Below are 19,574 nucleotides of genomic sequence, written 5' to 3'. Positions count from 1 at the left end.
CCTCACTTTAATTAGTAATGGTGACTTCTGCAGACGTATATGAACAACTTTTACCGTGTTATCTTGCATATCACATCACACAGCTGAGTTTATGGCATGAGGATAGAGGGCGACCTTTAATTTCCTACCTCCTCTTTCCTGTAATGTGCAATGAGTTTCTTTGCATGTGCATGATTATGTGTGTGCAGCAAATTTATTCAAGGACAGTTGTAATGTATAGTAAGAATATTCATCACATGAAAAATATGTATTCTAGGTCCACACTCCAGTCTGCATCCCTGACCAAGGCAGCGGATTAGAACTGGAGTTGGTCCACAGTTGCTGCACAGTGTCTGTGCACTGCTCATAATTCTAGGATGGGTTAAATGCAGAGACTGAATCTGACTGTAGGTTGTACTCTGTATAACTGCATAATGTGACAGTAAGATTGACCTTTAAGTCTGCAGCTGTAAATCTTAATAAGTTGTTAATAAGTGAATTCTGGTCCAGACGTTCTGAAGCCCTTTCAAATAATCAATTGGAGGAATCTAAAAAGGAAAAAAAAAAAGACAAGAGACCTTTTTCACAGCAGCCATTTTGACATGAGTATTATTTCACCTGTCAGCAGTTCCTACCATAATTTATTAATTATTATTTTTCCAGCTGTGCACTACTGATTTACACCAACGTTTCTGTGCAATAACTCAACAGTGCAATTCATATGCTTTACCCCGACTCAGCTGCACAATACATGTAGTGTTATTATGTATACATAATTTGTGAATTTCTTATTATTTTTATTTTTAATTTCTGTTCTATACTTGAATGGGAGCATCCGTAAGTTGAACAGTTTACCCTCATTGCCCTCACTCCTATTGTGCAAGTTGGCTCGCTGGACAGGCTCTGCTATGTAAGGGTGTGGGGACTTTCTGCTGCCTTGGCAACAATACGCAGGGCCCAAATTGTCACTTGCATGAGCACCCTGACTCTGTGATGCAGTACCATTTCCAGCCACTTGATGGCAACCAACCTTTTCAGAATTGTCAGAGCAATAATGTTACCTGAATGCCAACATACAACAACCATCTTGTTTTGTAGCTTTTTTAGACATTCTTTAAGACAAAATAATATCTGAGGTGAATATGGCTTGTTGAGGTACAGCAGCTGAAGCTCAGAGATATTTTTTTATTTATTTATGGACCATTTTAGAAACCAACACCTTGTCAGAAAGCACAATGAAGAGTTTAAAGTAGCAAATCATATCATATATCATAAAGACTGTACATATGTACAATTAAAAAAAAATCAAAGACCACTGTTGGCATTTAAAGGCTATCATAAAAGGTTAACTGTTTACTGCAGAAAGCTGAGGTAGGGAAATCACACAGGCTATTTTAACTCAGGCCTCACAGAAAGTCATTAAGCCTTCAGATTTGTTCATCAGCTGGATTTGCACACACGTGATGCCCGAACATTTAATGTCTCACCCACACACCGCAGCTGGACAACATGCAAATGTGCACCATGAAACAAAACAGGCACTGAAAAGAGAGAATTCATGGATGGGTAGCTTTGCTCAAATCCCCTGGTTTTGTGAAAACGGTTTGTGTTGCCATTTAGCAGATAATGCAGAGAGACTTATGTTAAGGCCTGATTCATTCCGTTGGAACCATATGGGTTTAATTGAACCTGTTGATCTGAACCCAATCCTATAATCTACATTCACCCGTGTTTCTTTGTCTCCACAGGGCAAAGTCAGCTGTGCTGGCTATACTGCTTCATTAGATACAATGTGCTGAATAAAGACGGAGCATCTGTGCTCTTAAAGAAAGTTAATGGACAATAGCTGCAAATGATTGAATTGATTGTAAATTGCAAATGATTGTGCTATAGTCAGACTTAATGTGTACAGTAGAACTTGGTTTTTATTGGCCTGTGGTTGCTAGGGAGCATATATCTTTATAACCAAGATGTGGGAAAACATGTCCACATTTTTCTGTTGTGATGTTAAAGGAGAAATCTGTAATATTTTTGCTGTAATAAATCATAAAATGACACTCCAGCTGTCCTCCTTTGAAATGTCCAGAATAACTGTTTTTGTGTGCCTGTTTCACATTAATTGTAGTTATAATTAATGCTGAATGTTTGCTGAATGAGTAAGTGTCTGTTTATGGGTCATAAGAAGTCATTAGTAATCTTCTACAGGGAGTAAATGTTTAGACGGGTTAAACTGAGCAAAATGTGAATGGAGTTTGGCAGGTAGTAAGGCAGGCAGTTACTGAACTGCAGTTTCTGAGTGTGTTATTTCAGAGCAGTGGACTTTTGTTTTTAAGATAACAGGTTTAAGTTTACACAGATGAACAACTGACAGTTAAACAGATGATTAACTTACAGAGTAGGACTCATCCTCGCTTGTGATTGTCAAATTATAATGTTATGCTCGTCTTGCACTCCTGCAGCGTCCCTTCAGCAAGACTGGGGAGGAGAAGGCAGGGGTGAAAAAACCTGGTTTAACTACAGATCATAAATGAAACAGGATTTTCCTATTTAATATATCATCTGTTGCTCCATCTCACTATTTGGACTCATTTTTGGATGCAAAATGTTACATATTATATACAAATGAGTTTGCTACACTCACACTCAACTATTCCTGTTGCAATATTAAATGGTATATGTAAATTTGTGAGACACACACCTGAAGTAAAATACATGAATTATGTAGTGTTTTGACTAATAACAGTGCAGTAAACCCCCCCCCCCCCCCCTTTTTTTTTTTTTTAACTATTGCTAAATTAGACCTCAGTTGGGCCATTGTCTGTCTGGGTGCTGCAATTTATTTGTTAAAGATGTCAGACAATAGCTATTGCATATACCGCCTTACCACGCAATAGATTTTCAGCTTCACAAGACACACACACACACACACACACACACACACACACACACACAGAGTCACAAATGCGGGAAAGTGGCAAAAAGAGGAAGGACACAGATGCAGACAGGTGATTCATGTGGGATGATTTCAGTGGTTTATTGGGGGATTAAGGGACTGGACCTTCAGGTTTTGTCTGCCCTGAGACTGTGAAAGTCAGATTTGAACATCTTAATTAGAATCACAATTCATACAAAAGTCATATATATAAGATTTAAAAAGATGACAAGATGACATCAAATGACAACTGTCTGTCTAATCTGGGGCTGCAACATAAAAAGACCAGACGTGAGTGTACCTGTCTTCGACACGAATAAAGGACATGAACAAAGAAGACGAGGACCAAATTTATTTATATTCATAAATATGCAATTAGAGCAACAGTGGTCGACCATGGTGTAGGCTGACAATGAGAGGCTGGACAGAGTTCAGCCCAACCTCGGCAGATCTGCTGTTGCAACAGTCATTTTGACACGAGCAAGGGTGAAAAAACAACTTCTCTCTAAAGTCAATACAATGTAGCCCAGAACCGTAGTGTAATTCATGCTTTCTTTTTTGTCTTCTCGTTTTGTCAAACTTTGGAAATGCACGGGTGCTACGTATATTTCATGAAAAAAGTAATAATATTAATGTTGTTTTAGATTGAGTGCATTAGTGTGTAACCGATTCAAACAAAATCAGATCATATGAAACGTGTGTATGCTGTGTGGTGACACAGTTGTTTTTTACTAGTTATTGTATAGTTTTGAATGAAGTGTTTCATTTGGCAAACGATCTGAGGTGTTCTGCTACCTGTGTGTGTGTGGTTGGGTGAAGTGTGTGTAGTGTTTTGAAAAAACAGAGCCCTGTATTCAAAATTATGCTAAAGCACTTGGAAAAAATTGTAATTGTTGACAATAAAGCTTTTGAATGAATTACTTTAATGTTAGCTTGTTTTAGATACAATTAGTGGGGCCTCCAAGGAAAAAAGGTAGGGGACTACACACACACACACACACACACACACACACACACACACACACACACACACACACACACACTCTCTGAGCTGGGTGGGGTTCTCCTGGGAGAGTTTGAATTTATCTGGACTCGATCCAACCGGAAGTGGTTGCAGCTGACAAGTCAGAAGGTCAGCCAAAGCCCTTCACTCTCCACCTATAGCACATCTCTTTTCATATTGATGGTAAACTTGTATTAACTGACAGATTTTTGTTGTTTATGTACTGGCTGGTCTGGGTGTACCTGCCTGTCCTTGTAATTAGACGACTTCACTTACACAGCACAAACAAAGCTGCCATTTCAACATAATTCTGAGGAAAAAAAATGCAATCATTCTAAATAAATGATACCTGTTACAACATGCTAGTAAGTACAGAATGTGCTAATGAAACTGTCAGATGGAAATTTACTAGACGGAAATTTACTGAACTCTAACCATAGTGGTGCAATATGTAGCATCATCAAGAGGACGGGAGGTGTATAAATACACACATCCTGCTATAACCAGACAATAAAGTGCACAGACAATACAGCAGCATCAAGGCAAAGAAATGGCATCAACCATGGAGAGACACTTTAAGGGTAAGCATCAAACTTATAAAAAACAGATAATTGTCTCTATTTTTTTTCCTTAAAAAAAAAAAGAAAGATTATACAATTTAATTCCTGAATTTAAAAATACAATAATACATATGTACTGTATTATGGATAATGTTATTATCAAGTGAAAATTAAATGGCCAGAGATGAAACAGCAGTGTATCTTTCGGAGTGTTTGTGTTCATCCTCCATTCTGGCTTATACAGTCATGTACAAACTATCGTTGATGATGAATTCCTCAGATTTTTTAAGCCAGTGGTTCTCAAATGTTTTTCCTGTCACGGACCTTTAAACTGACACGAATTAGATTACGGATCCCCTGTCTGATAAGATTTTTGTTTTCAGATGTTTTATATTCCAAGGACTGTTAAGAGTTTCATCTGTAATGTGGTGCTTTGGGCTATAATTCACGTTTTGTCTCATATCTGTTGCTTAAATTTCAGATTCTGATGTTATAAAAATCTTTTAATTATCATACAATCATTACCTCTAATGCAGCTGGACTATGCTTAATTTAGCTCTACATAATATTTAGGCTAAATTGCAATATTTCTACATACTTCAGTGATAATCTCCTTGCTGCTGTGGTGCACCTCTGCTACATGAATACAGAGGAAACACTGGTGTAATGAAAGCCATGACCATTGTGTTACTTGTTGATGGTATTATGGTGAATATAAAAAATTCCCCCTTCTCAAGGATCCCATTTGAGAACCACTGTTTTAAGATACCTTAGAAATACATCATACAATACAAATATCACTATCAATCCTGCATGTCCCAGGAGGATATGTAGTGAAAGGCTAAAATAACTCAAAGATGCAGTTAAAGATTCGAGATGTTTCCTGTGCATGCCCAGACCATCAGGCAGACCTCAGCCGAATCTGTCGAGTTACAATACTGTTTCATATCATGTCACAGGAAGTTTTCACTGGCTTAGTCATAGATTATATACAAGGCGGGAGACGGGGCAGGTTCAACCTATTTACTGTAAGGCCTCAGTGACATGACTTCTTTAAACAGCTTTGGTTTCTTACTGAGCTGCATTACTGTACTGTAGGTACATACAGGAGATTTACATCAGAATGTGGTTCAGGTAGAGCTGCATGCCACAGCTCTACACCCCTGACAGTCAGGGGTGTAGAGCTGGGGGCATTCACACGAGGAGGGCACACAAAGATACATGAACGAATAGCCATGGGCGCAGGGAGGGGCCTGTAGAGAATGTCTATGTACCGTACAGGGTGGCACTGTACAGGCGACACCTGTTGTGTAGCTACTAAAAACCTGTTTTTCACTTTTTCAAGCTTGTTTTTCATATCTCACTAATGCAACTGAGACAGTTTGTGTGTTTGTGCGTTTGCGTGTCCCACCATTCCAGCAATCCCCTCCAGACCTGACTCAAAAAATGTTCAGGGCGCAGCTTTTACATAACAATGTTTGTTATTGGCAGGGGTGGAAGTAACTAATTACAAAATACACAAATTACTGTAATTCAGCAGTTTTTTTGGGGTACTTATACTTTAATGAATACATTTTCGAGTCTGTACTTTTACTTGCACTTAAGCATGCATTGTAAGATGTAATCCACTCGGTTACTTTTAAAATCATAGTTGAGAACTAACTACAATTTGAATTTTCATCTGCATTTTTGTAGAAAATAAGGTAATCTGATCGCAAACGTGCCAATGAAAACAAAGACATATGGACAGAAAACAAAACTAAATGATGCAGCACTCATTTGGTGTAAGGATGTTAATGATTAATCATTGATCAATTAATTGCTGTTAAGAATTTCACCAATTAAAAACGTATTCATGAATGTTTAATCAATAAAAATAGCAGTAATTGCACCACATTTGACATTATTTTTGTTTAGTGGAGCCGTTTGTTGAATAAGGAAAATTAAACTTAACTATGACTACTTAACTTAAACTTAAAATGAGGGGGGAAAATGACAAAAAAAAAAAAAAAAAAAAAAACAGAAAAAAGAGAAAATAAAGAAAAGAACATGTTATGTATCTTGTAAATTCTTAACCATAAACCAATTGTTGGTTCTGGTAAATGCACAACATTTGCAACCCTCATCTGGAGAAACAACAGTGACAATGGTTAAAAGTAACTAATACTCTGAGGAGTTTTTTTGATGAATACTTTGTACTTTTGCTTAAGTGTATTTCTAACACCTGTACTTTTATTTGGAACTGAGTAATATTTTAGCAGTGCAACAGTACTTGTACTTGAGTACAGATTTTTAGTACTCTTTCCACCACTGGTTACTGGTGGTGTTTATTTATTTATTTTTTTAATAATTTAATTTAATTTTTAATGTTAAATAAATTTACTTTTTACTTTCAGATCTTTTTTTTTTATTTTTTTTTTATCCAGAGCCACTTTAACCCACTGCTACAGCTACTTTTCCACAGTATCACACAAAGCATCTAATCTACAGCAAATATAACAGAACGGTTGTTGGGCCAGATCAGATATCAGTTCCATCTGAGCTGGTGAAACCTTACATATACTAGATTGTTTAGGGTCAGTATATGTAAATGAATGTATGATAGCATTTCCACAGGAGCAGCTTTTCATATTTACTGCACATTCTGTTATTTATATATAACAATGCTGTTAAAGTGTGTATATACGATATTGGCAAGTGAAAAATGAGTTTGCACTTACATATTTAATTCTATATAATATTATCAGAAGATATTTTTGTTACCTCAAACATGTTCAATGATGAATTCTAGTTACACTGATGGTAAGGTTGTTGATTGGATTCCCAGTCTTCTGTCGACATGTCAAAGTGTTCTTGAGCGAGATCAATAAACCCCACATTTTTCTCAGTTTGATTTTGTGTTTTTTTTCCCCCCTCAAAACATCACCATCTTTATTTCTGAATTTAATGAGCTTCTTTTTTGGACCAGATTTAATGAAATGACCAAAGTTTGCTCTTTTATCTATTTCTGATTGCTTACATATATTAATAGTTCATAATTAAGGGCATCTATTTGTGTTTTTTAAGTTAAATATTGTTTTTTCCATCTATAGCTGAGCTTTGTTCCACCTACTTCATATTTTAAGATTATTTTATTCTTTACACTCATTTTTTTTTTTTAAGTCCTTCTCATAGTTTTGTGTCAAATCTAGTTAGTATATTTAATCAAACTGTTTTAAATCAGTTATCAGTCTTTATCTTTTAAGTTCTGTGTATGTTTTTTGAAGACAACACATATGGATTTAGTAAAACAAAACTGGTTCCAAAAGGGTTAACACACATCACTTCACTTTGCTTTTATGGAGATTTCTTTTAAATGTTTACTCTCAACTCCCAACATCAAATAATACTATATCATATAAATTCTTAAGTTTTTTTTGTTTTACATAACTGACATTTCCTATGTGCTTCAGGAGCAGCACAAACATTAATAATGCAATATTTATGCTCTTTAAAAAAACATCCAACATAAACAGTTGATCTGGGATAATATTTCCTGATTTTCATGACTTTTTCAAAATATACCAACATTATTCTCCCTGTTAATATCATCTCAGTTTATGTCACAGTTAATTTACATAATCAAATTTATTGTTGTTTGTTTGCTTTAGTTTTCAGCCTCCACTAATGTAAAATGCAAAAGATCACCTTAGAAAAATGAAGCTATCAGATGTTGTGAAATAGAGCGCAGTTCTGGAAGTTTGATTATCTGATTATGATTATAGTTAATCCTAAGAATACACACTCTGTGACACAGAACCTCTTGTGTCAGGAAAGAGAAGACACCAAAAGGTACAATTAAAGCTAAAACACAGGGACAGCTTTGGGCAGGTGCAACGCATAAAACTGAGATCTTATAGGTCTGTGAACAGGCCAGACTTTATACAACAGGACATCCTTCAGCCCCTCATCATGGTGGGGGAAAACAGCTGCAGCCAGATGTGCTAAAGCATTCTAAACAGGGATAGTGGACACAGACTGCAACTGCTCTCTCTAAAGGAAAATGGACCGTTAAATTCAGTGCCTAACAGGAAAGAGGATATGAAAATGAGGATCTTAAGGAACTGAATGTATATGTATGACAAAGTGGAAAACACCAGTAGAAATATTAGTTACTGAGTCAACATGTTGCAGTAACAACTAAAACAACATCTGGTATTCTCGGCATGGAAGACCTTAAGAAACACTTGTCTCTGCCAGCCTGGGGCACAATGTTTCTCTCTAGCTTACAAAGAAGGCTGAATCATGCTGGGATGATTGTCTATATTATCTACCTAGACACAGCTTTTCATATTCATTCTCTGATGTCAGAACTCAGTGAGGCTGCAAAATTTTAGTGAAATTGCAATATCCAAATCACAGAAGCTGTAAGTTTTTCTCAAATGAAAAATGTGTAATAAAACTGCATCACAATGAAGTACTGAATGCCCTGGCTTATGAATCTGGTTCTCCAGATGTGAGAAAGCATGTTTGTTTGGAAAATTGTGATGCAGAAATGATCATTCCCTCTATTTCTTATTCAGAAGAGAATCCCAGTGAAAGCCAGAGCTCCAAGACAGATGCTGAGCATCCAGTGAAATGCTGTCCGGTTGTCATAGATGATGTTGCCCTGAATGGCCCCACTTTGGACGTGCTTGCAGCAGAGAACTTCATTCACCAATCCATGGTGATCATTATGGAAGATGCAGTGAAAAAGGCCACTGATGTCAGAGAAAAGGTAAAGTGTAATTACATACTTATCTATGTAGCTATGTAGACTTAGGTAAAAGGGTTAAGATCTTAACAACAGTGATCTGGTATAAGTAAAGACCTCTTGAAGGGCAATTTGTAAAGAGTCTGCAGTCTGCAGTACCAACACACCTTTAGGCTTTAGAGGATCATCAGGACTGCTGCTGTTAAAGCTGACCTTGACAGTGAAATGTTTGTCCATGCTGACCAGGTCTGTGAGTGGCGTGCCCCTGAGCAGCTGAAGGAGTTGCTGGACCTTGAGCTGAGAGACGGAGGAGAGTCTGAGTCCGAGATCCTGCAGCGCTGCAGAGATGCCATCAGATACAGCGTCAAGACCAGTAAGTCCTAAAACTTTCATGAATTAATATCAGATCTGACTATATTCAATGCAAAAGTGTTGAATATAGCAGATTGTTGAGCCATCTATCCTGGTAACCCCTGGCTTGCCCTATTCACCCTTAATGCCACACTGGAAAACTATATCAGTTCATATGATAGTACTGGCAACATGACACACACTGACTCACAAGTTGTTATGCTTACTAATTAGGACCCAAACAGGGGGCACGGATGGGGCAGATTTTGCAACAAGAGATAGTTTTACTGCAAAAGGAATGATGACTTTATGTCTTAGAGGGGTGAAGAAGGGTTGCTGTAAACTACACAACAAAGTGTTGCTTCCTGGTCCTGGTTGGCTTGCCTTGTCTGACAGTTTATGGGTGATAACCAGAGGACAGACACACTATAACTCCCAGAACTTGGCAGAAGGCTACCCAGACTGTCGGATGGCACACCATGGAGGCAGAAATCATGGTATACCATGAGCTCAGTTGTTTCCAGGGCTGTGGAAAGCCTAAGGGGAGCAACAAAATGTGCAGTCATTGAAAAATTGTCCTTGGTGGAGAGTATAATGGTGTTACCTTGCAAAGCAAGGAGACTGTAAAAGTTAGGATAGTAAAAAGATGCTGCAGGACTGCAGCATCTCAAACCAATGCTCATGTGAAGAACTGTTCTGGATCTATTCTCTATCATCTCTGCAGCTCATCCTCATTTCTTCAACCAGCTTTATGCGGGGATGGAGCCCTATTCCATGGTGGCAAGCTTCATCGTGGAGGCCCTCAAACCCAGTCTGTGAGTCACACAATACATAGGGATAATAAGGGATACAAAAGATAATAATAAGTCATACTTGTAAATGTGTAATGCAAATGAGTGACGCTGTGGATATCCGGTGTTCCTCAGGTATACGTATGAGGTGGCTCCAGTCTTTACACTGATGGAGGATGCTGTGCTGAGGAAGATGATGGAGATCATCGGCTGGGAGGAAGGAGGAGACGGAATCTTCAATGCAGGTACAATCACTGAAAGATACTAATATTTACTCCTCTGCTGCTTTGACAGCATCTATTTTATTATTCATGAATCATTTTATCCAACCTAAAATATGATGATGAGTTCAGGGTCCTATGCATCAATGCACCTTTCTTTCACAGTAACACACCTGTGTGCTGTTTCTCCTCCAGGTGGCTCGATGTCCAACATGTACGCTGTGAACTTAGCCAGGTACAATCACTGCCCTGACATTAAAGAGGTCGGCCTCTCTGCTGCTCCACGGCTGGTCATGTTCACATCACAGGAGGTAGGATTACTACAGAAATCATCAAATTGAGAGAATACCTGTAGAAATTGGTTAAAAGTGTTTAAACACCAAACACACACAACACACACAATAACACACACAAAAAACAACTGATTGAGGCAGTGGCACATAAGAAACTCCATTGTTCTGTGACCTTAAATTACTGCTCTTGTCAATGGAGTCTGATGGTTTTGACGAGGGAGGCTTCAGTTCCCCATTTAATAAGTAGGGATCCTTTCCATGTTGTCAGACACTTAGAATAACAATCTGAGCCTTTCAGTACAAAAACAAGCACTCTTACCCGATGTGTTTTGAGAGGTCACAGTAGCCACCAAGGATTACAAATTCCAAAACAGAAAATATGTTAACCATTAATATGTCAGCATTTATGCAGGAACCACTTTCTCTCAAATGAACCATTTCTGGGAGCTACTTTATCAAGTAAAAAGGCATTTTCTGTCTTAAAAGGTTTGTTTTCACTTTTGAATTTTATCAAATATTTTCTTCATTCTCCCTCTCTCAGAAATAAATGTTGGAGTGAATTATTTTCTTTCTTGCCCAATCAGATGAAAACTGTCCCCTCCTGAGGGACGCCTAACTCACATATCTAGCAGACCTTTACAGTTTAAATAGTCATTCATATTCTAAGATAGAAATGAGATCTGTTATTTGTGATTATCTTCACCGTGTTTGTTGTGTTTGAATAAATGAATATCTACTCTAGCAGACATTTGTATTGACAGACTCTTGTTTAATCTCTTTCAGTGTCATTACTCCATTTCCAAAGCAGCAGCTTTTCTGGGCATCGGCACTAAGAATGTGTATGTGGTTCCATCTGATAAGAGGTAAACTGCCTCTCACACACACTTTATAATCCTCCTGATATCCAGGACTAGAGCCACTTTTACAGTTTCCCATCTCTCATTGTGTTTCTGTGGAAATGGAAACGTCTAAGCTCAAGACAATTAGAATTAATTCTTTTTTTGTGTTTGTCAGAGGGAAGATGATTCTCTCAGCTCTGGAGGAGCAAATAAAAACTGCAAAGAGTGAGGTGAGGAAGCCATCTTACCTGCTTACATCTACATTTGAACAGAAATACTGGTGCATATTTTCTGAAGTACAAACATTCATAAGAAACTATTTGTGTGCTTGTTTTCAGGGTGCAGAGCCCTTCATGGTAAACGCCACAGCAGGGACCACAGTGCTTGGAGCTTTTGATCCCATCGAGGAAATCGCAGACATCTGTGAGAAGTACAACCTGTGGCTGCATGTAGACGTGAGCTCATTCATTCATTCATTCATTCATTCACCCTCTCAATGCCACTATCAGTATAAATCAGTATTTATCAGTATAAAGGGCCTGTCCCACATATTTTAGGTCACAACCACAGGCACCTGAGCAATGGAACACAGGAAGCAGCTGCAGCTCGATATTAGACTTGATGGGGCAAACGTGTGCTTTTGCATTCTACACACAGACTTGAAAAACTTTGAAAATCATCTAATTTGTTGCTCTGTCTTTTAGCCATAGTAGAAACCAGGAGTTCTGTGTCTTTATGTTCAATATAGAGTGATATGTTTGAGAAGATACAAAGAAATAAAAACCTAAAATTGCCACTATTCACCTCCACTGCTTGGCTGTTACTGATTGTATTTCTCAATATAATTACTTAAACATAGAAAAATCTCCTGTTTGTTTGCTATAATTGTTTCCTTTATGTTGGAAAGGTTGCATGATGTAGATTCACTGATACTGGATCTTTGAGGCCAACATACATGAGAATCTAAATAATCTGTGGACAATATTTCAGCACAATAGTAATTATTTTTCTTACATAAACACATAAACAATAATCTTCATGTAGAGCCTTTAGATTTGTTCTTTAAAGACCAAGATACATACCAAATGTGACATTTTACCATCTTACAGTTGAAAAATCAACCAGTCAGATCTCTCTGCAGGTCCAACCATTCTTATTAACCACAAACTTACTTTGTCATTTCTGTCCTGCAGTTACTTGTTACTTATCAAGAGACATACACATTGTCACCAACGCAATATATCTGCAAAAAGCTAACATATGAAGGATATATCACTGTGGTCTGTATCAGCCTAGCTACTTTTTGATCATACAAGCTTTAGTTTAATTAAAACTGCTAATATGTATAATTTTTTTTAATGTTGCATCACTGCTACAGAAACATTAGGTAACTGCTAAAGTATTTTACCTAACCCCACTTTTACTCTACTTTTATATATAGTACTGCAACAGAAACTGAAGTCTGAAATAAATCCAGTGCCCTTGGTATAAATGCCTCCTCTTTCTCCTGTCCCTCAGGCCTGTTGGGGTGGGGGAGCTCTGATGTCTAAGAAGCATAAACACTTGTTAAAAGGCATCCACAGGTAACAATTTGATCAAATCAAAGCAATATCCCTGTTAGTGAACATTTCATAGCGACTGTGCCTGTAATGATGAAGAGACAGCTGTTTCCTCAGTTCTTAAAGTGCCATCATCTTCACACATAGTAAAGTGGAATCCAGCCAGTGTTCAGATGTCTTCAGTGATAACATGCTGACTGTAAACGATCTCTCTGCTGTGTCACTTGTGTCTGATAAGAGCCAACTCTGTGGCCTGGAACCCTCACAAGATGCTGATGGCGTGTCTGCAGTGCTGTGCTTTCCTGGTCAGAGACAAAACGGTAAGACAAGCTCACTTATCAGCTTATAGCTCCTCTGATCCACACAAACTTAGTGATTCTCAACTTTTTTGGCTCACATAGCCCCAAAATGATACTACACCTTTGCAGAGCTCAACTTTTCAGACTGGATTTTTCACCAGAAAATGGAATATAACATTCATAAGTATGTTTTCATTAGTGTATAATTACCTGAAAATAAGAATGGTTGTGTTTTCATTAACTTAGAATAACAGAGAAGGGGGTGTGTCCTCTTCTACACAGTCATGTTGCACCACCATATTTCTACAGAAGCCCAGAAGAGTCAAACCAAACACTGGCTCTGGATACGGTCTTTTGAGTTTGTTTTAATCTGCAATCTTTTGTGTGGCTTTTGCACCTAACTGATTCTTTTCTGGACATAGGATAGCAGCCAATTACAGCATGCAACACCTCAGAAATATATATATCCTGTATTTAAACAGGTAAAAGCCTCACTGAGATTAAAAATCTCTTTTTAAAGAGTGTCCTGGCGAAGAGGGCGGCATAAAACATTGTTACAAGTTTCAACAGTAAAGACAGACATATACAACTGTCACACACAACAAATGAGTAAAACCACATTATCCAATTAATATAGAATACAGGGTCAGGGGCAAAAACAATTATGATGCAGGTACAATTAAATTAAAAATTGTTTCAGCAAAATTTAGGAATGATCACATTTACCAAGGGAGCAATGTTTTTCCCCAATCCTCTAAAGTTGCCTTGAATTCCTCCACAGTGATCAGCGCTGCCAATTTCAGATGTTTCTGTAGATTATTCCAGGATGAAGAAGCAGCATATTTAAAAGCTTTTTTAAAAGCCGAGTTGTGTTCGCACTGTCGGAACCAGCATGTGTAGAAAATTATGAGAGTAAAGGCCATACTGACTTTGGTTTCTGCACATGTATGCAGATAGATAAGAAGGAACTGGGCCAAGAATAGATTTATATATAAAACACCAACCAGTATGAGAGCCTGCGGACACACAAAGAAGGCCATTTAGCAGTGGCATACAGTGTACAGTGGTGTATGCAGTTTCCACAGCCAGTTATAAAATGCAAAGCATTAGAGGTACACAGTGTCTAACTTCTTTAGGCACCGGTCAGGGGCATTCAAATAAACACAATTGAGTTTTTTAATGTTGTTTTCAGTTGAAGTGTTGTTTAAACTGGTATGAAACAATGAATGGATTATATTATATTTTTGACATCATGCCATTGAGGAGGCAGGCCAGAAGTGGCCCCCAAGCCAACAGTTTCTAAGGTAACTGAAACACAACAATTCTCAGTATAAAATATATAACACTGTGTATAATATTATTGAGATATAATATAGGCAATACCTAGTTTTATAGTTGTTTTCTTCATTTGTGGTGTCAATAATGAAAACACATGCCCTCCTGAGTGTTACTGCAATATTGTGAAATGAATATATGCTGTATACTATCCTTGTTGTTGTGTTTCCTCAGAGTCTCCTCCAGCGCTGCTACTCTGCTCAGGCCTCCTACCTCTTCCAGCAGGATAAGTTCTATGACGTGAGCTACGACACGGGGGACAAGTCCGTCCAGTGCAGCAGGAAGCCAGACGCCTTCAAGTTCTGGCTCATGTGGAAGGCTTTGGGAACCGGAGAGCTGGAGCAGAGGGTGGACAGAAACTTCGCCATGGCCAGGTTAGTCTGACGAAACATTAAAGCTTAATTTGTGATGCCAAACTGCAAGCAAAGAAAGAATTTCCCCTTTGGGTGTAGTGTTCTAACCACAAAAAACTGATTGTTCTGTTAGCTGCTGCATGCAGACTGAGGAAGGTTAACATGAATTAACAATGTTAACCAATCAATAACAGAGATGCAGAGATGCTTAATTTATTCTCAGCCAAGAATCCCTTACAAGATAGAAAATATCCCAGGGACCCCTCATGTTTGTCCCCTGGAATAATTTGATGTTGCCTTTTTTTGTGTCGATATAAGACAGGTATTATACATGTTTGCACCATATCGACACATAAAACCCCTAACATACATACATACACATGCATGAAGAGAATGCACACATAAAATAAAATGCAAATTCTGATAATTAAAATAATAATAATAATAATAATAATAATAATAATAATAATGATAAAATAAACAATAATAGACCTAGCCTAGGACATAAGTATGATAGGAAATAGTTCATATTAATAAGAAATGATTGCTAAAAGTGTAAGTCCAAAATAAGTGCAGGCTATAATGAAGCATTTTATAAATAAATAAATACATTTTTATATCATGATAATTTAATGATTGAATCTGAAAACTTTTGCAGACCCACTGGCAAAGTGCCACAGATGCCTGAGGGTCCCTAGACTCCTATTTGAGAACCACTGATCTGTTCCTACAATCAGTTGTACTTGGAAAAAAACACCTCTGGCATGGAAAAGTGCGATGGAATGGTTACTTAAGTTGGAATTTCAAGCTGGAAACTCACAAACACATCAATGTGGCAGTGCACATGCTGAAAATAAGCAGTTACCTGTTGTGAAACGTGCTCTAACAACTTTACAGTTAATGTTCCCACTTCCATTCAGTTGATTTGTGCTTGATGGAGAAGTCTGCAAGATGTGGTGCAAGCATGGACATCAGTTTGCTGTGGATGTCCATGTTCTCCCAAGCAGATGCACTGGGATAAATTTGGACTGGAAGTTGGGAATACCAGTTTGGTATTACCAAATACCAATTTGGGAATATGGGTATTATCGAATACCAATTTTTCGGGAATACCAATTGGGTATTATCAACTCTCGGCGTACAGTGAATTGAAGCATTGGACAAGCTGCTAACTGGGATTTATATACGAAGTCAGGTTGTGAACAGTGCACCCTAGTGGTAATTTTGTGAATAATCACAGTTCTGACGATGTTTATGTTACATTTGAATGAACTGTAAAATTCAGCACTAACTTTTGCCAAAGCTATGAGCACAGGAACCTATATAATACATGCTAAACTTTAAAAGCTAAATGTATTTTTTTGTAGATATCTTGCACAAGAGATCAAGAAAAGAGAAGGATTCCATCTGCTGATGGAGGTAAGTTTCACTAATTTCACCGTTATTCAATAAAATACAGTAAATGCAGTTCATTTAAAGGAGCAATCTGTAATGTGTTTACTGTAAATCATAAAATAAGCACAATATGTCATCAGAGATTGAGGAAACATACTAAGTTGAAATACTTGCTACAGCCAGTCTTTATTTGAAAATTCTACTCCAGTAGAGTTTGCCAGTTTCATCTTAATTAGAGTTTAAATGAATGTCAAATGGTTACTGAATGAGGTAGTGTCTGTTTATGAGTCCTAAGAAATCTTTAATAGTCTTTCAGAGGAGTTCATAACGGTTAAATTGAGCAATTTGTTAATGGAATCTGGCAGCAGAAGATGGGTATTTTCAGAACAGTGGGGTTTTGTTTTCAGGATAAAGGGCTTAGCTTCACATTGACAGTGGAGGACTCATCCTTGCTCGTTATTGTCAAATGACAATATTGTGCTTGTCTTGTGCTCCTGGAGTGTTCCTGCAGCCTGCCTGAACTTCCTTGAGTCTGGGGTGTTAGGGGGCATGGGAAACAACTGAATTCAACCATAGACTATATATTAAATAGTGTTTCCATCTATTTAGTCTGTGGCTCCAACTCAGTATTTGGACTGCTGTGCTCATTTTTGGAAACACAATTGCTTCATATTGCTGCTTTGAGGTTTTAATGTACTTATATACTCAGTATTTATATAATCATATATTATCTGATTAGATTCTGTGTTTTAAACTCAGCCTTTTTTCTCATCTACAGCCTGAATATGCAAATGTTTGCTTCTGGTACATTCCACCAAGTCTGAGGAACCTTCCAGATGGCCTAGAGTTCTGGAAAAAACTCCACGCTGTACGTATTTAATTATAGTTTAACATGTTGTCATGAAGAAATGACCAAATCGTCACTTTTGTTAGAATGTTGTGAGTCGTTACAGCGTCCCCTCCTTCCTCCTGTAGGTGGCCCCGGTGGTGAAAGAGCGGATGATGAAGAAGGGCAGTATGATGGTCGGCTATCAGCCACACCAAGACAAGGCCAACTTCTTCAGGATGATCATCATCAGCCCTCAGGCCAGCAGGCAGGACATGGACTTTGTCCTGGACGAGATACACAATCTGGGAAAAGACTTGTGAAGAAATGTCAGTGAAGAGCCTCTTTAACCTCCTTCATTCATCTGTTATGGATGATCAGGGCATTCTTACCACCATTCTTCATTCTTCCGCTGTTTTTTTTTTTTTGAAAATCGACCTTCAGCTGTGCTGCGTTCCACTGATCAGAATGTTGATTTATATTGCAGCATTACAGGCTCCTCTCCTCTCATTTTATCAAAAATCAGCAATTGAAATATTTAAATCTACTTTAAAATCAGCCAGATTCTTTCAAACAAGAAAAGGTTTACATATGCGCATCTGTAGCAAAATAGATGCTATAATTTAAAATGCGTTTTGCTCATAGATTGTATCTGGAGAGATAAATATGTTTCTGTCACAGTGACAGTGGTGTTTACAGGTGGAAAAACAATACTACTGATTTAAAGTGTTATTCCTTATATCTATTTATATGTAGCAAAGACAGAAAAGTAATGTTTGGGGGTTAGGTTTGGGATGCATGCAGTGTTTGAAAATGCTACTGTGTGTTACCTGAGTTTAACCTGCTTATTTTTTTTATTTTATTTTTCTGTTAAGGGAGTCCTGGTTTTAATAAAAAAAGGTTTTAAAAATCTCAGTTAAGTGTCCATGTATTTCATGCAAATGTAAAGGGTTTAAAAATAATAAGTTAAATGTGGTTAACACTATGGTACAGTTCATGGTTAAGATAAGTTAAATGTGGTTAAAAAATAGACACCCCTATAAATATTTTTTATTTTACTGTGTCTTAAATAGCAATTAAAATGTCAATTTCATTGTGTTTTACTAGTCACACTGCCAGTGTAATACTCAGAAAGGTCAGCAGAGGGTGCATAGAGCTTGGGAGGAACCTAAAACCCCCATAGAGGCAGCGCTGCATAATAAATACTGCAGCCAAACCGGACACAAGCTAAAGTTGTCCGCCTCTTTGTTTACATCTACAGGTGGGTTAATAGTTCCCTAAAACACATGCAGCTACTGAGAAGCAAGGGTTAATAGTTTGTGAACCCTTTGTGATAATGTGTGATGTTTAGAGTTGAGTAGTTTGCAGTAATGTGTCAAAATAAGATGTTTTGCTGTGTGCTGCTATGCTAGGCTAGCGAATTGTTTGCTAGGAGTAGAGGTAAAACACTGTGTAATAGTGAGGCTGAAATGCTAATGAGACACAGCGGGGTTTGTTTATTTGTGTTCACGGAGCCGAATGGATGTAAAGGGCAAGTTCACATATTTCGTTTTTATTCAATACGGTTTCTGCCTATTTTTAGTGTGTTTATTGGTAACTTGGTGAAAGATGCAAATACAATTGGTTAGTGAAGGTATGCAGTAGAAGTAAAATTACTGGTTAACAGGTATTTACTGTGTGTTTTCTGAGGATCTGAGGATGTCTGTTCAACCTGAAAGTATAGTAATTTACCTGAAGCTACAACAATGCTGTTAGTCACCTCTAGGAGTCAATGGATATTGTCATTCTTGAAACTGAGTAACTTGATTTGAATATGCCACTTGTTAAGTATATAATAAATACTGCAGCCAAACCGGACACAAGCTAAAGTTGTCCGCCTCTTTGTTTACATCTACAGCTACAGACAGCGGCAGTAGGATATTATCACAACCCTCCCTGACACACCCAGGGCCAGGAGGGCAACAATCTTGGGGGCTCGTCCGGGATTAGCTCCTTTTCCTGATGGCAGCTAATCAATAAGGGAACCTGATGTCAAGTTCCTGGACCAACGTGTTACACCAGCAACTCCTGAGGTGAAAAGATGTCTGCTCTACAAGAACTGCGAAG

The 19,574-nt window shown here is 37.8% G+C and overlaps 1 protein-coding gene across 2 annotated transcripts; it reads left to right on the top strand.

The window, feature by feature from the left end:
- The first annotated feature begins 4,415 nt into the window (after nucleotides 1–4,415).
- LOC146320935 (acidic amino acid decarboxylase GADL1-like) lies at nucleotides 4,416–18,383 on the top strand. 2 transcript variants are annotated; one of them, XM_084725889.1, is made up of 15 exons: nucleotides 4,416–4,495; nucleotides 9,037–9,230; nucleotides 9,453–9,579; nucleotides 10,282–10,372; nucleotides 10,484–10,593; nucleotides 10,765–10,880; nucleotides 11,646–11,725; nucleotides 11,877–11,931; nucleotides 12,040–12,156; nucleotides 13,220–13,284; nucleotides 13,499–13,580; nucleotides 15,069–15,268; nucleotides 16,615–16,666; nucleotides 17,421–17,510; nucleotides 17,618–18,383. In XM_084725889.1, the coding sequence occupies exons 1-15, from the start codon at nucleotides 4,465–4,467 to the stop codon at nucleotides 17,789–17,791; spliced, it is 1,584 nt and encodes a 527-aa protein (XP_084582015.1). In that variant the 5' UTR covers nucleotides 4,416–4,464; the 3' UTR covers nucleotides 17,792–18,383. The 2 variants fall into 2 exon arrangements, with proteins under 2 accessions (XP_084582015.1, XP_084582016.1); XM_084725890.1 differs by having other exon boundaries at nucleotides 4,440–4,495; nucleotides 9,040–9,230.
- Nucleotides 18,384–19,574: the final 1,191 nt, after the last annotated feature.

Source organism: Lutjanus erythropterus, chromosome 9, assembly GCF_056507025.1.
Source record: "Lutjanus erythropterus isolate fLutEry1 chromosome 9, fLutEry1.hap2, whole genome shotgun sequence".
NCBI classification, from domain to species: domain Eukaryota; kingdom Metazoa; phylum Chordata; class Actinopteri; order Lutjaniformes; family Lutjanidae; genus Lutjanus; species Lutjanus erythropterus.
The sequence above is the reverse complement of the archived record's forward strand: the minus strand, read 5'-3'. Positions and strand labels throughout refer to the sequence as shown.